This window comes from Eublepharis macularius, chromosome 11, assembly GCF_028583425.1.
Source record: "Eublepharis macularius isolate TG4126 chromosome 11, MPM_Emac_v1.0, whole genome shotgun sequence".
Classification (NCBI taxonomy): Eukaryota; Metazoa; Chordata; class Lepidosauria; order Squamata; family Eublepharidae; genus Eublepharis; species Eublepharis macularius.
Genome location: NC_072800.1, coordinates 62,470,568 through 62,487,844, shown reverse-complemented (window position 1 = coordinate 62,487,844; position 17,277 = coordinate 62,470,568). Strand labels below are relative to the sequence as shown.

The window sequence follows — 17,277 nt, the reverse complement described above, 5'->3', positions numbered from 1 at the left end:
GTCTGTGTTGAACTGCCCTGAGTCCAGATCTCTCAGTTTTCTTGTCATCTTGTCCATTTCAGCCATATACAGCAATTTGTAGATCCAATCTTCAATAGTTGGTACTTCTTGTACTTTCCATTTCTGCGCATACAAAAGTCTAGCTGCTGCAGTCATATAAAAAATCAACGTCCTATGATGGGCTGGAATTCCCTCCATTCCCAAGTTTAGCAGCAGGAGTTCTGGGTTCTTATTTATTTGAAACTGTAAAATTTCACTCATTTCTCTTATTATTTCCCCCCAGAACTGCCTAGCTACCTCACACGACCACCACATATGATAGAGGGAGCCCTCATGTTTCTTACATTTCCAGCATTTATTAGAAGTATTCAAATTCCCTAGCGCAATCTTCTTTGGTGTCATGTACCAACGATAGATCATTTTGAAAATGTTCTCTTTAATATTGATACATGTCATTGTCTTCATTGTAGTTTTCCACAAGTATTCCCATGCCTCCATTGTTATTTCTTTATTGAAATTTATAGCCCATTTCACCATCTGTGTTTTAACTATCTCATCCTCAGTATACCATTTCAGCAATACTTGGTATACCTTGGATATTCTTTTCTTGTCTTCTTTAAGAAGGGTCTGCTCTAGTTCCGAGTTCTCTGTTCGTATGCCCCCTTTTGCAAAGTCTGAGTTATATAAGTCTCTAATCTGTCTATACTGAAACCAATCATAGTTAGGTGATAGTTCCTCTTGTGTCTTTATTCTAAGTTTAGATACTTCAATCTTAGTTATTTCTTTGTACGTTAAACATTGTTGTTCATTATCCACAGCTCTCGGATCTATCACCTCATATGGAACCACCCACAAGGGGGTTCCTTCTTGTAGGTAAGTTCTATACTTCTTCCAGATTGTAAATAGACTTCTCCTTACAAAATGATGCAGGAACATCGAGTTGACCTTTACTTTGTCATGCCATAGGTATGCGTGCCATCCAAAAATTTTTTTATATCCCTCTAGGGCTAATAGTTTCTTATTCTTTAATGTCATCCACTCTTTTAGCCAAACTAGGCAGATTGCATCATGGTAAAGTCTCAGATTGGGCAGTTGCATTCCGCCTCTCTCCTTTGCATCTTGTAAAACTTTTACTTTCACTCGAGGCTTAGAGATTCAACCAATGGTGATCGTCCAACTTAACTTTTCCTGACACTTGTTAGAGATTTGTAGTTTTGTTGTGCAGTTCAGATTATGACATAATTTTTTAACTAATTGGAAGGCTGTACTATGAAATTATGAATATTCAGTGAAGTGTCAAACCAATCAATATTTGTTTGTGCTATCATGTGAATAGACCCTAAATATTTACATATGATTAGGTATATCATTGCAAACACAGAAAGAATAAGCAGGGTACTGATGGAAGACATCTCGGGAGAATCTAGGTGAGAAACTATTTCTACCTATGTATTTCATGGAAACTTTGAGCAATGTTGAACTTAGGATTTATTGAGAAATGTTAGTGAACTTATTTCTTATTGCCTTTCTATGTTCTGTTGTTATAGGATTCATATTAATAGCCATTTATATTTTGATTGCTTGCTTCATTAAAAACTAGGGTGTATTTTCAATAAAGTGAAATAAACTCTAGATTGGTGTCTGTGTGTTTGATAAGGAGTTGCAAAGCAATATTGAACCCTATATAAATAAATGTACTGATAAACAGCTGGTTCAAAGAACTTATCTGTTTGACAGGTCTAAAGACTAACTGCTTTCTGCTTCCCCGGAGAGAGATCCATCTTTCTCTTGGCAAGTTGAAACTTGGTTTTAGACACGGGATCTGACTCGTTACAGGACAGGGACTATAGTCTATACTACTGCGTACTGTCTGTTGATGTATGCTCTTACTGGGTAGTTTCTGTTGTTTAATATGTCATACTTATTTCTTTTCAACAATGTTTCATCTCTGCATTTCTGTATTCAAATGTATGCTTCTTTTCTAATTTCTGCAATGCATACTCTATTGTATTGTTTAGTGAATATTCCAGCTGGTGATCATATTGACACGTCTCGGTGAGAAAGGTGGAATATAAATAAACAAATAATAAGTAGTTCTGAATTAGATTTGTCTCAATCTGATATAATGGAACTAGCAAGTAATGCAAGTGATATTACAAAGAGAGACAGTGGAATGAAGGTGCTCCAGTGACCTCTGTGGAGGAGATTTAAATTCTGTTAACACAGATGAGTGGCACTTTCTCTTCCCGCACCACCATTAAAAGTATAGATACCGATTACCTACCCGCGATGTAAACTGTTACCCTGTGTTGACCTTCAACAAGGACACTATGGCAACATGATGCACAGAAGCTTCAAGTTGCAGAATTCTAAAAATGACAGTTGGTAAAAGGAACCAGAGAAGAGATGGGAGAAAAAGGTACTGTCAAGTAAAAAGGATTGCTACTAATCGCTACATACCATGATCATGACCCTATAATTAATTCAGAATACTAGCGTACCAATCATATTTCCATACTAATATCTCTCTCTCTCTCTCTCTCTCTCTCACACACACACACACACACACTCACTCACTCACTCACTCACTCACTCACTCACTCACTCACTCACTCACTCACTCACATACACATTTTGGTTACACCAAACTAGGCCTGCACAACCTGTCAAGCCAACAGCAATCTACCAGCAGTATACAATGGCCTAATGTTTTGCTCCCTGCTCAGGACTTCAGCAACAGACAGCTCACTACCAACACATGGCTGATGGACCAGTGAGTCATGATTTGTGCAAAACTGTGCCATACAGAAGCCAGAAACTGTCTTATGAAAGTGACAATGTAACTGTGCTTGCAGAGAACATGTTACCCACATGTTACTCATACAACATCTCTCACTACACCTTGGGTCCTTGATATTTGCAATGGAAGATGGGGGTAGGGGAAGTAGAAGAGAGAGGCAGCCAACTACTTCTAGAAGAACAACATTCAAGTGGGACTTGGAGAACTCACTCAGTTTTCCCTGACCTAATGGTGGCAGCAGCTGGATCATACACCAATAGTTGGTCATACATAAGAGTGCATGAATGTATCGAAAGGACAGTAAACGTATACATCTGGACCTATATATGACAGAGTAATTAAGGAAGGTTGACTAATCTATACTTACTGATCTTGAACATGTGTGCTTCAAGACTAGCTGACAGACAGGGATAAGGGGAAAGAGGTTAAGAGATTTGAAAAAAAATGTTGGTGAAACAGAATTTAAAGTTAAGATATAGCTTCTTACCTCCCTAGAAAACATTATTTATTTATATTCCTCCTTTCTTCCACAAATCTGGCATACATGGACCCCCTATCACCTTTTGTATGCATATAATATTCTCCAGTCCAAAATTCCAATTGCTTAAAAGCTGTAATTTCAAAGCCGTAGTCAATCAATTTCCATAGAAAAGATGACATGACTTTGAGTCACTGAGGGAACTGTGGATATATATGTAAGTTAAAACAGAAATTATATGGCGTTCATCTGCAGCAAGAATGCTCTACTACTGCTATTCGGAGGAAAAGTATAGAGAAGTCAACTGCTAGTTTTCCTAGTGGAATCACATAACAAGGGTACATATTTTTACTACTGAATTGAAAAGTCTTTGAAGTCAGAAAACATACATATCCTAAACAGAATTACACTCTTGTAAGCCCACTGACTTCAACAGGCTTGACATAGAAGGGTATAGCACTGCTTAGGATTGCGCTGTCAATCTTTTATGTATCCATGCATGCTGTATACCTCAGCTACACAGGGAAGGTTTTTAATCTAAACATGCTGTTAAAGTTGATGAATATAGTATTTCCATCACATCCTTTCCAATAATTCTGCACCTATTCTAGTCCACAAATATGGTTACCAGATGGCCAACAGAGACTGTAAATCTTTCAAGCGATCACTTTCACACAGAAGCCCAGCACAATGTGAGAGACCCCTTCCCCAACTTCTCAAGTTCTTTGAGGTGTGCAGAGAATTCATGGGAAGAGGTTGTTTTACTTTGCAAAGGTGGCCTTTGGAGACTCTCAGAAGCAGCCAGAATTTCCCTTGTAGCTTCTGAATATCTCCCAAACCAGGCACAAAGTGAAAAAAAAGTCCCAGTTTCCCCCTCCCCCTGAACCATCTGCATTTGCCTGGAGACATAGGGGACAGGTGGGATCAGTGGTAAACTGAACTTAGCCCAAATAGCTAAAACGGTTTAATGGTATAAAAATGCAGCTGTAAACTGGAGGGTCACTGTTATGATCTTCACTTTCTTTGGGGTAGATTTTTCTTTTAATCTTCCCCTTACACCCTCTGGGTAGTTTGCTGCCACCAGGAATGTATTATTCCAAAATATTTTATTCAAATTTCCCTTTTGGTAACGTGTTTATGCGTCAGGCTCCTTCGTGGTTCTATGTGGCCCTGAGGATAGGAATGGGAGATAACAATGACTGCTACTCTGGGATATAACAAAAAAAATAAAAGTTTATTTTTTAAGAAGCGTATTGGTTACATAAAAGTAGTTCTTAGTTCTTCTAGTTGCTTCATCCAAACTCATTCACACAGATTTCTTGTAAGGCTTCACACACAGTTTGCCTGCTTCAAATAGAATGAATATATAGTCTCACAGACACACTCAGTTCAAGCTTCCACTCAGGTTGCCTTTCCCTCACGAATACATGAACACCCTCAGGCTGCACACAGCTCGCCTCTCTTGCCCTAACGGAATCTTTTTCTCTCCCTCAGTAACTGAAAACTGCCTTTACTCCGCCCACTCTCTGTCATCAACCAATCATACCACTCACTCATCTCTCTCTTTCACCCCCCACTCTTCACCTATCTCACCAAACATTTAAAGACACATGCACCCATTTACTTGGAATCATTACAGTCACACTATAGATTTGCTTTGAAACCATTCCAAATTTTAGCAGATCAGCCTTTTTCTGCAACTGTGCATATCACATGCTTATCACCTTACGGCATCAAAGGCCATTTTTTTGTATGAGACTATATTAATTTGATGTCTTGCCTCATAGCAAGCAAAATGGAGCTCTTCATAGGAAGGTAAACTAAAAAAGGAGAAAGCCATTTCTGTGGCTTGAAATAGCTCTATTGGTATTCCATCTATTCCAGGTACTTTGTTTCTCTCAATTGCTTTGAGTGCAGCTTTTACTTCACTTTCTAGGATTTCTGGTTCTTCATCAAAAGATTCTTCGTCAAAAATATCTGTCATTCTTCCGTCTCTTTTGTATAGTTCTTCAGTGTACTGTTTCCATCTTTCCTTTATTTTGTCCTGATCAGATACTGTATTTCCATGTTGATCTCTCAGGATCCCAAGCCGTGGCTTGAATTTCCCTTTGATTTCTCTGATCTTTTGGAACAAGTCTCTTGTTCTTCCTTTTTTGTTGTTCTCTTCTATTTCTTTGCACTGGTTATTATAATAGATTTCTTTGTCTCTGTGTGCAAGTTGCTGAAAAGCTGCATTTAGAGTTTTGATCCTGTTCTGTGGCCTTTTGCTTTTGCTTCTCATCTATCTTTAGCTATTTTAAGAGTTTCCTCAGTCATCCATATAGGCTTTTCCTTTCTTTTGGCTACAGGAATAGTCTTTGCACATTCTTCCTTGATAATATCTCTGGTTTCAGCCCGAAATTCTTCTGGCTCATGACGATCAATTAAACAGTATTGCAAATCTGTTCCTTACCTGGTCTTTAAATTCTTCCGGAATATTATTTAGATTGTATTTTGGCACTGATTCTTTTAGTGTTTCTCTTCAGCTTCTCCATCTTCTGCTACCAATTATGTAATCTATTTGGTTCCTGTATTGGTCACCCAGTGATTTCCATGTATGCAATCATCTTTTGGGTTGCCTGAAGCATGTATTAGCACTTAACAGGTTGTTGGCTTCACAAAATTCTATGAGCCGCTCTCCTGCTTCATTTTGTGACCCTAATCCAAATTTTCCAACTATGTTTGATTTTGCTTTATCACCTACTTTTGCTTTCCAGTCACCTATGATTATCAGCATATCTTGTTTAGGTGTATGGTCAATTTCTTCTTGGACACTTGCGTAAAAGTTTTCTATTTCTTCCTCCTCAGCAACCGTAGTTAGAGCATAAACTTGAATGATGGTTATGTTAACAGGCTTTCCCTGAAGTCTGATTGATATTACTCGGTCAGACTTTGCATTGTAGGTCTTAACTGCTTGTGCTATGTCTCGCCTCACTGTTAGAGCAACACCATTTCTTTTGAGTTCATTTCCTCAGTAAAACATTGTGTGATTTTCTGGCTGAAAATGTCCTGAGTTGGTCCACATTAGTTCATTCACACCCAGAACTTCAATTATTCATGTAAAAGTCAAGATGATTTGCTTAAAGTGCGTTCATATACATTAATTTTTCATGTTTTTATTTGAAGTATTTAATTATTTGATATTTATTCTTTTTTGGATTAATTTATAGCTTATGAAAAATATGGGATTGACAACCTTGGATGTTGAAGTCCTTTACTTGCCACAAGAACAGGTACTATTCTCTAAAGTGCTACACAGATTTCAGCATAGTCATTTACACTGTTCCTGAAAATATTTATTTGTAAATATGTCCATTAATAATATGAGAGTGTTTGGAATTACAGATTTAGAGCATGCTCCTAACAATGTGCTGAAGTCACTCTTGCTAAGTTTTTTGGGTAAGATTGTAGGTGCTGAGACATGAAGCCAAGAATATTTATTACTAAAGAAGAAATGATCCTACAAGGATGGTCCCCAAGTTAAAATTAAATACATCCTTAATCTCTTCAAGTACTAATTTTGATACATGCCATTTTTAGAACAATTATTCATATTTAAATCTGAAAATTCAATTGCCAATGCCACGCCAACTGGGCCACAGAGTAGTACTCATCTAGCATAATAATTGATGTATCAAATAATAAAATATTCCAGTCATGAAAGCAATGAAACCAGGCCAGCCAAAAACAATGTAGGGATTTACTTAGAGAAAAATAAGATTTTCTAAATCAAAAGTCCACCTAACAAAAACTGAGCATGCTCTGGGAGGCACAGAATATTGAGAGTAGTTGAAAGTAAGATAAGGAAAAGACAACAGCAGATGGGCAAAATGCCTACTCAACCCTATGACAATGTATAGAATGCTGGATGGAAGGCGTGCGGTTTGTACTGGTATATGTAACATTTCCAGTCAATTATCCCTCCACACTGCAGTTTGTTTCCTCTAATAGCAAACTTTATTACTGAATACCTGTCAATAAGGCAGTGAAACAGGGCACTCACAACCAAAATTGTACTTGCTGCATACACTGAGGACTCCCCAGATAAGCAAAAAAAACAATACTTGGTAAATTATACAACCCCCCCCCCAACAAAAACCTACCTGATGAGGACTGAGCATGCTATAGATGGCACATCTTTTTTTTGTAATGCTTCAACCAGTTCGCTCGAATAGCAAACCTGATTGTCAAGTTCCTATCACACCAAAAAAGGCTCAAGAGATAAATGAGCTATGCAAAAAAAAAATTAGTTTGTAAATGAAAACGATGCCCTCGCTCATTTAAACATCATGATGAGGATTAAGCATGTTTATTGTCCCCAAGAGTCAATTAAAGGAGAGAAAACAGAACGAGATGGGGGGAATCAGTCTGCTTAAGCCCCTAAAACAGAGGCCCCCAAATCCTGTTGAGTCTGTAGGCACTTTTGGAATTTTTAGAATGGGGGAAATGGGCACCATCATGAAATGGTTGCCAATAAGGAAATAATAAAATTGGCTGTCATCAGGTGTGGGAGGCCATTAAAAATGTTGAGAGGTTGCAAGCCAAGCATCCTCCTATGATTTGTAGCAGCTGTTTCTGAATGGGTGCTCCCTGCACACACAAAGATGATGCCTCCTGTGTTCTTTTGAAGCATCCCCACTACAATGAGTTGGACAAATGTCAGGAATGGGTGCTAGGAAACCCACTTGGAAATCATAGCCTTAAGAGCCTATAGTTTAGGGTTGCCAACCTCCAGGTGGGATCTGGAGATTTTCTGGAATTATAACTGATCTTCAGACTACGTAGATCAGTACCCCTAGAGAAAACTGCATACAGAAAAATACTTTGCAAGTTTTTTAAAAAAATCCCCACCCCGATTTCTAATTTCAGTTTAACTTCCTTTAGACCTTTATTTTTTTTAAAAAAAAAATATTATAACAATAATATTACATAAAAAAGTATGACAATACTCAAAACCTTTAAAACTATAAAACAGGAAGTCTGTAACTTCATGCGATAAATCACAATATCTCTAATGTTATAAAGGGGGGGGTTAAAGGAAAAAGAGAAATTTATTCTTACGAAAGTAAATCTTATCTATAGAATCAGAGAAGACCAATCTGTCCCCTCTGAAAATGGCTAAATCTCTCTCGTTCAGTCCCTAAGAGCATAACTCCTATATACGTACACCTTTATTTGGACTTTAGTCCGACTGAACAAAGTGGGATGGATGCAGTTCTGAGTAAACATATACCAGATCCAACTGGGCCACAAAATTAATACACACATGTAAATGCGTTTCGCCCCCCCCCATCTCCATTTTCAATTGCTGTTCCCTAGGAAAAGCGTCTGTCCATACCTGAGCAACGCATTTTTATGTGGTGCATTTACCCCCGAAACATTAGGCAAGATATAGTGCGCTTGACTACCGCTGGGCTTCAGCGGGCGCCTGCGGATAACGCTGGGGTCATGAACTGTTAGCGCAACACAAGGGGCAATATGTGCGTGCAAACACTTGGCCAGCAGAGACGGCCTAAACCAAGGCCTTTGGGCGGCCTGGGGCAGAAAATTACTGCCTTCGTAAGGGACCCCTGAGAGCAAGCCGGGCTCCCCGGGCCAGCTCTCGCTGGAAGGCCGTCGCTCTTGGGGCTCAGGGTCTTCTTAGCGGCCCTTACAGGCGTCCGCCTCATGCAACCCACGGGACGACCAGCAGAGGGCGGCGACTGTCGCGCTTTCCCTCTCGGGGCTCGGCTCGTTCCCGCTTAGCGAGGAGCAGAAGTTGCCGTTCTCTGCTGCGTGTCTTCGGGAGCGCTTCCACAGGCAACATCCGTCGTGGCGGCCGCAAGACTCTTCAGCCCGGAAGCGAGCGAGCGTGAGGCGGCGAGATGCCGCTGGGCCTGAAGCCGACATGCAGCGTGTGTCGCACCACCTCCTCTTCCATGTGGAAGAAGGGAGGCCAGGGCGAGATCCTCTGCAACAACTGCACGGGCCGCCCGGGGCCGCCCGGGGCCGGGGGAAGCGCCTACGCCACCACCTCGGCTGCAGCGCAGCACAGCAACGGGGGCGGCGGGGGCGGCGGCGGAGGGAAGCAGGTAAGTAAGGCCTCCCTCCAGCTACCGCCAACCCTCCGTGAGGCTGGAGCGGCCGGACGCTCCCCTCTCAGAGTTGGGTCGGCCGCGCCTCTTTTGTGCTTCGAGGTGACTGCCAGCTGTGAAGGCTCGCCCATTACCGAGTTGGTCAGTTCACTTATGCTGCGTTCGTGTGCTGTGTAATGTTGCTTCTGCTGGCACAAGCTTTGCATACAAATAGCGGAAGAAAAAGGGGGGGGGAATAATCTTTTCCCCCTCAGGGCACACATCCAGCTATTATAGCCTAAGTGGATAGCCGTGTTGGTCTGCAGTAGAATAGCAGGATTTCAGTCTAGTGGCAGGCAAGAGTTTCAGGGTGAAGAAGAAAAATCAAAAAGAGTCCAGTAGCACCTTTAAGACTAACCAATTTTATTTTAGCATAAGCTTTCGAGAATCAAGTTCTCTTCGTCAGATGCCTGATACATCAAAAAGAGTCCAGACTAACATGGCTAACTCCTCTGCATCTATGACCATGGAAAGCACTGATACATCAGGCATCTGACGAAGAGAACTTGATTCTCGAAAGCGTATGCTAAAATAAAATTGGTTAGTCTTAAAGGTGCTACTGGACTCTTTTTGATTTTGCTACCACAGACTAACACGGCTAACTTCTCTGCAGGGTGAAGAAGAAGAGAGATTTGACTCTCGAAAGCTTACACCCGGAAAATCTTGTTGGTCGCTAAGGTGCCACTGGACTCAAATCCTGCTGGCCTAATTTTATCTTGTTTACTCAGAAGACAAGCCCTCGCCAAACTTGGTTGGGCTTCCTCTCAAATAAGTATGTATCAGGTTATAGTTGTATGATGCAATCCTAAATACGTTGAGAAGTAAAATCCCCTGGGTTTAGTGTTGCTTCTTATTAAGCGAATCTGACTTTGTCCCTTAACAGTTTTCACTGCCCTTGTATTATTTCCAGAGGAGTTAGCTGTGTTAGTCTGTAGTAGCAAAATCGAAAAGAGTCCAGTAGCACCTTTAAGACTAACCAACTTTACTGTAGCATAAGCTGTCGAGAATCACAGTTCTCTTTGTCAGATGTGTCTGACGAAGAGAACTTCGCATCTGATGAAGAGAACTGTGGTTCTCCACAGCTTATGCTACAGTAAAGTTGGCTAGTCTTAAAGGTGCTACTGGACTCTTTTCGATCTTGTATTATTTGTAATTGCACTGGTGAAAGGAATATCGGTTTGTGGCAGCTGAGGTGTACTTAAAGCTGCAGTCCAGTGCATACATTTTTGGCAGATAGCATTGTTACACCATGAGACTGACTTAGTAGCTGTGAATAGGAGCAGGTTACCTAAGCCTAAATTAACTTCTGCTGTAACTTGAATCTTATCTCACTACAGATGCTAATTTCTGCTCTGATCAAGCTGCATTGTACCTTTTCATCCTCACTTCCTTCCTTGCATCACCCCAGCCACCTCTTGACTAGGATAGAAAGATTCAGGGATCTCCACTTCTCCCTGTATCTGAAGAAGGAAGCCATGGCTTTTGAAAGCTTATACACTAAAAATCTTAATTGGTCTTGAAGGTGCCACTGGACTCAAATTCTGCCATTCTGCTGTAGACCAACACAGCTTCTTACCTGAAACTTGAATCTAGATATTTCTGAAAGTTATTGGAACCCCTTAGTACCCCAAATTACTCACTGAAATCACTGAGGGTTTAAAAAAATCTTAATAAATGAATTTAGGATATGGGTGAACTTAAAGATTCCCCTTCTGACATCGTTATTGTTTTACATACGTTTGACTGTGTATATGCTCATGTGTAATCAACACTTATTTTTGTCTACCATAGAGTAAACAAGAAATTCACAGGAGATCTGCTCGATTAAGGAACACAAAATACAAGTCCGCTCCTGCAGCTGAAAAGAAAGTTTCCACTAAAGGAAAAGGGAGAAGGCATATTTTTAAGTTAAAAAATGTAAGATTATTTTTTAGTATTTTTAAAATAAATTTGTTTTTATATATACAATAAAAACATATCCTGCTACAATTTTACATAGCACAGTTGAGAGGACCATAAACAACTATCATAATATTACATTACTCAGTGAGTCAGATTATAAATAATCAGTACCACTAGATTATAGTTGTAGTACAAAACTAAAAATAGGACGTCATAACAGTTTTATATTTAACTTGCTAGTGAAAACACAAAAAACTTAGTGATGAAATAGGAAGCTATATTGTGATCCTTTAAAATATTCTTATATTTTGAATTGTTGTGTTAAAACAATATTTTTCAGTGGTTCATTTTTTTTCTGAAGGAGCCCATTGGATGCAATCATATCTTCATTATGGACCTATGTTATCTAAATTCAGCTTCTGCAATCCTTACAAAGCTGCCTAAATACTACATGTATTGTCATACTATTTCACTTTTGAAAACAGGCTACTACCAAGTATTAGTATTTAATAATGTATTTAGTTTACATTATTATGCATTGCCAAATAAGGGTTGCTTTGTATGTTACAGGTTCAGAGTATGCTAACATGTTTAAAGCAGCTACATAGATGGCTTCTTAATACAGTGCACATTCTTATACTGAAATAGAAACGTCTAGCAACTTGAAACGGACAATATATTGTTGTAATCACACTCAGATATTTTCTTTAAATGAGTTTTTTGTTTCTAATTTAGCATAGGTTTTCAAAGTAAATAGTACATAAAATTTTGCAAAGTTTACTAGTTAAAAGCACTCCATGCAAAAGTTTAGACTAATTTTTATTATAACTTTTTGATACCAGAGATAGTCATGTGATATTGTCTTTCTGATTTTTATATCCAGTAGTCTAGTAGTTCTCTGTAATTTTTTTCTTCACCAAAAATGCATAGTATTTCTGACATTAAGAAGCTCACAAACAAATTCTGTGTACATAAATCATTGTATCCTTTTTTTAAAAGCCCATCAAAGCTCCAGAGTCTGTAGCCACTATAATTACGGCAGAATCTATATTTTACAAGGTATGGCTTTTAAATTTTAAAAATCTCACAAAGAGTACCAGCTTTGTTACTTAAACCTGATATGGAGTATTTTTGAATATGTGGATTTTTAAAAAAATTCATATGACAAGATGGTTAAACTCAATAGAATTGCAAACAAATCTTAAGATCTAAGGAAAGTGTTGACCAAAATGTTTAGGCAAGTATGTTTCTGAAAATTGATGAATTTCTGGAATTAGGCTATATGAAAATGTGTTTGAAAAGTCATAGAAAACAGCATCTGAGAAGGAAATTGGAGAGCATATGCACCCCTTTCGTGAGAAGTACTTTCCACTTGCACAGGGAGCTCATTGGATCCAAGCCTATGAGTGTTGTTTTACAGTTCCTGCTTAATTAATGGTTATTAGATCAGATACTGGTGCATGGCTTTTAAAATGTATTATCTGAGTTTTAAAACTACTTGACACCACCAATATTGGTAGCTGTCTAGACTGAATTCAGATGCCTTTAAGAGAAAAGGAAAATGAAGAGAAAAGTCTTCCTCTTCTGTTTATTGGGAGAAGATACCAAAGATGCCCTTAAACAAGAAAACATGATCTGAGAGGGAAAGTACATGAAGAGGGCAAAATTGTAGACCAGCAGGGGCTGGGAAGGGATTAATTGAACGTAGACTTAAAAATGACTGTTGAAGTCTTAGTTTAGTTGTTTTTTTTTAAAAAAAACCAAAAACCTCTAACTATCTATATCTTTTCTAGGGAGTTTACTATCAGATTGGCGATGTTGTTTCAGTGATTGATGAGCAGGATGGTAAAACATACTATGCTCAAATTAGAGGGTTTATTCAAGACCAATACTGTGAAAAAAGTGCAGCTTTAACATGGCTCATTCCTACTACAGTTAGCCCCAAAGACTGTTTTGACCCTGCAACTTACATAATAGGTAAGTTTCAAGGCCTAAAATGCTATGTTCAAGTAATTCTGAGACACCATTGTGTAAAGTGTAGCTCTGTAGTTTCAGGCTTGGTTTTCTTAAGGTTGGATAATTAGTTACACTAAGATGCCATTTAAGTCTGTCCTTGATTGCTTTTCTAGATTGGATTGTATCAATGTAAAGAAAAATAAACCATAGATCAAAGTTACATATTTGAAAGCAGTCGGTACTCTCATTCATTGTGCTAAAAAGTCTGTCTTAAGGGTGCTCTGATTTTATCTCCCATTGACCATGTTTTGTGGAAAAGGGCTGCAATATGGGCACACAGAGCAGGTGAGGGAGGGTAATACATGTCTGTTGCAGATGGGCAAATATCTGCCTTCTCCCCTTACTCCACCATTACGAAGTAATTCTAGGGATCATGGTTATACCAACAATTCATTTGCTGCCAGCCTCTTTCAGAGGTGCTACCAAGCAGCCAACTTATATGACTTTTCACATCCTTTCTAACATGGGCAAAGGCAAATAATGCAGGAGCAGTACCATCTTATGCAGCCTGCGGCTTAAATGGTGGATAGAAGGTACCTGTGTTTCCTGTAACAAATGTTGTAGAATTCAGTGGGAATTGTGATGTGGATGTACCTGGTACTATTAGAGAGATAAAGAGTGAATTGCTTTCCCTTTTTTCCCCCACTTAAGGACCAGAAGAAGATCTCCCAAGGAAAATCGAATACTTAGATTTTGTTTGCCATGCACCATCAGAGTATTTCAAATCTCGGTCATCACCCTTTCCTACCATTCCTACAAGGCCAGAAAAAGGTTATATCTGGACTCATGTTGGACCTACTCCAGCAATCTCAATCAAAGAAACTGTGGCCAGTAGCTTATAGTATGTCTAGTTTGAGATACTTCTTTTATATATGTGTATAACATTTATTTTAAATTCTTGTGTATTAAGTTATTCAGCAAGTCCTAGCAGTCTTTATTTTTTAAAAAATTGGATGCCTTTGTTGAGTATTCACCTTCCCTAAAACTTGCTTTTCTCTTCTGTCAGAAGTAACTTACTCTTTGTTATGAGGTCTACGCCTTGTATTTGTCTAATTTGTGTTGTGTAAAAATATACCAAACTTAATTTATGAAATTTTACTGCTTTCCCCAGATACCATGTCTGTGTGCAGAAAAACAACCAATTTAACACTTGAGATGTTGGTATGAGTGTGGGAGAATGAGTGTAGGGGTCTAGCTGAAAAACGTCGTTCTACTCCAAAAATGACAATGCCTTTGATGATGGTCTTAGAGATGGGTTGAAAACAGGGTAGTTGTGAGGCTAGTAAGTACCTGACTAGGAGATCTAGGAAAAGCCTTTGTATGCTACTAAGTTTAATAAAGGAAGAAAAGTAGTATATATATTTAGAATCAGTTTTTTTAAAGGCAGCATGTCAGCTAAGCAGGCCTGTAAATAACCACTTAGTCGGTAGTGACTAAGGTATGCAAGATAGGGAAGCCTTTGGAAACTTTTTTATGCTGTTGGATGCTCCAAAATGTTTAATGGTAGTGTATGTGGCCAAAGAAGTTAGTAAAATATTTGATGGCCACTAGGTTTTGTCAAAAATTTATAATTTGTTATACAAGTATCTATAAACTATAAAAGTTCACTCAGCACTGTCACAAAATGTTGACATATTTGTCACACTCACAGTAACCTCTTATCCCACATATATTTGCTAAAAATTCCATGAACAGAAATTTATACATGAAAGCACATAAGATACTTCTGCCACTTCTTGAATGCTTTAGGGAATCTCATAGCTGGGAAGTTTTATGCATAAATGTTAATTAATAGGAACTTTTAAAATGTTAATGGAAAATAGTTTTCATTTTATCTTTATTTCAACTGATATTCTATGTAGAAGATAATAAAAATAACATGGTCACTACAAAGTAGAGGGAAGAGTTTTTTAGGCTTATTTTCCTTTAAACTATTTGTGGGGGTTTTGGTTGTTTGTCAAATAAGTAATTATGTATGCTGATCACTGTTTACTTAGAACTAAATACTAGACTGCCAAAAAAATCCTCCAAAACAGACTAAAACCCTAGATGATAAGAGGGTTCTAAATGCTGTATATCCCCAAATTTTTAAACAGATTTGAAAAGCTACTTTTATGTAATCAATAAAGAGCAAAAAACATTCTTGTAAAAAGAACAGCTGAAAGGTTATTATAAAATTGGGTTAATTACATAATGTTCTAATTTAAGAGTGCTTGCATATGGCAGAGCAATATACTGAATTATCTCAAGTTATGAAATTAAAATAAAAACTACTGGACCTGATTCTTTTTATGGTATTTTAAGAGGTTAAGGTACGTTTTGGCAAAACAACTGTAGTAATTAACCAAAATCATCTTAAAGACGGATGTATTTCCATGTTCATGGGCTGGAGAGAGAACAGTTACTACAATTAAACATGTCCAAGTGAAACCTGTGGTACAATTCTGTTACCCAGTTTCTAGGATAGTTTGAGTGGGTTGAACTCTGACAACTCTGCTCAATCCCACTTGATTGCTGTCTTCACTGTAGCCTGTTTGTGGCTTTTCTGCACATGGATCACACAATTCCCCAGCATAGCCTTTTGTGGGTCAAAGGGCCCCGTTTTCTTTACCAGTAGAAAAGTTTGCAAGATCCAGTCCTACACTTTTACTTGCTAGTTTAGCAAAGGGCTTGAACAATAAAATTAATGATTTTATTGATACTAGCTTAACTTGTTTTTATTCTGAAACTGTACTTTTAAAAATAATTGCATGAAAATTCATTGTTTGCTTGCTGCTAGTTTTTGAAAGGTCGGATAGAAGTTAAGGCATGTAATTATGGTTATGACAATGTATTCTACAACTGTTAGATGATTCATACCAGATTCAAGAGGAGCAGGCAGGGATGCACAGACCCATGGAACTTTTTGCTGCTTTATTGTAAAACAAACCCAAAATATGCTTAATATTGGAGATGTCAATTACAAAGAGCCTTGTGGCGCAGAGTGGTAAGCAGTACTGCAGCCCAAGCTCTACTCATGACCTGAGTTTGATCCTGGCAGAAGCCCGGTTCAAATACCGGCTCAAGGTTGACGCAGCCTTCCATTCTTCTGAGGTCAGTAAAACAAGTACCCAGTTTCCTGGAAGTGTAGATGACTGGGGAAAGAAATGGCAAATCACCCTGTAACAAAAATCTGCCAAGAAAAAATCGTGATGTGACACCCGCCCCCCCCAAATGGACCAGTAATGACTGTGCGTGTACAAAGGAGTACATTTACCTTACCAATTACAAAGCCTGTTTTCCAGATCCTCAACATTACTAGCTTTTAAACAAGTTCCAATTCATATTTTTCTTAAGCTGCATCAGAACTAGACACAATACTCCAGCTGTGCAAGTATGCACCCTTTCATTATTGTCGAGTCCCCCACACACAGCACCTGTTGGGGTGATTCCTTATACTCAAGTGTTTGCATGATATGTAAAAGATGTATTATAGACACTTGGGACATGTCTCAACTTGGATTGGGTCAGGATATGTATTCTGAAACTGACTGAAAATGTAGGGTGTTAGGAATGTTAGGGGGTACACAATTGATGTATGGGGATGGACAGCTGCCCAAGGAAAGACACGGATATGGGTAGAAGATTAACAGGAGGCAGGTTTCTGTCACAGATGCTCAGCTGCAAGGAACACAGCTTGAGTAACAATTATTTGCAAGATAGGGCACCATGAACTAGACCATGGACAGGGGAAACAGACTTGTAGTTTGCCTTCAAGGATGAGACACACAGTTAAATCCAGGGTAATATAACTAGAATAAACACTAGATGAACAAACATTCTGTTTAGGTATAGATCCACAGATTGGATCAACCAGCATAGTAAAACCGTAAGAATAAAGATAACTAGGGGGGATGAGTGAGGCAGGAAGGTGTCCCTTTGTTCCATGC

The 17,277-nt window shown here is 38.7% G+C and overlaps 1 protein-coding gene across 2 annotated transcripts; it reads left to right on the top strand.

The window, feature by feature from the left end:
• Positions 1-9,048: 9,048 nt before the first annotated feature.
• On the top strand, positions 9,049-16,047 carry GATAD1 (GATA zinc finger domain containing 1). 2 transcript variants are annotated; one of them, XM_054992016.1, is made up of 5 exons: positions 9,049-9,388; positions 11,222-11,347; positions 12,332-12,391; positions 13,126-13,309; positions 14,000-16,047. In XM_054992016.1, exons 1-5 carry the CDS (start codon positions 9,182-9,184, stop codon positions 14,188-14,190), a joined length of 768 nt encoding a protein of 255 aa, XP_054847991.1. In that variant the 5' UTR covers positions 9,049-9,181; the 3' UTR covers positions 14,191-16,047. The 2 variants fall into 2 exon arrangements, with proteins under 2 accessions (XP_054847991.1, XP_054847992.1); XM_054992017.1 differs by lacking the exon at positions 12,332-12,391.
• Positions 16,048-17,277: the final 1,230 nt, after the last annotated feature.

Coding starts and splice junctions, on each gene's coding strand:
- GATAD1 (XM_054992016.1), top strand. CDS start 9,182: ATGCCGCTGGGCCTGAAGCCGACATGCAGCGTGTGTCGCACCACCTCC. Junction 11,348..12,331: donor ATATTTTTAAGTTAAAAAAT/GTAAGATTATTT, acceptor TTTTTTTAAAAG/CCCATCAAAGCTCCAGAGTC. Junction 12,392..13,125: donor CAGAATCTATATTTTACAAG/GTATGGCTTTTA, acceptor TATCTTTTCTAG/GGAGTTTACTATCAGATTGG.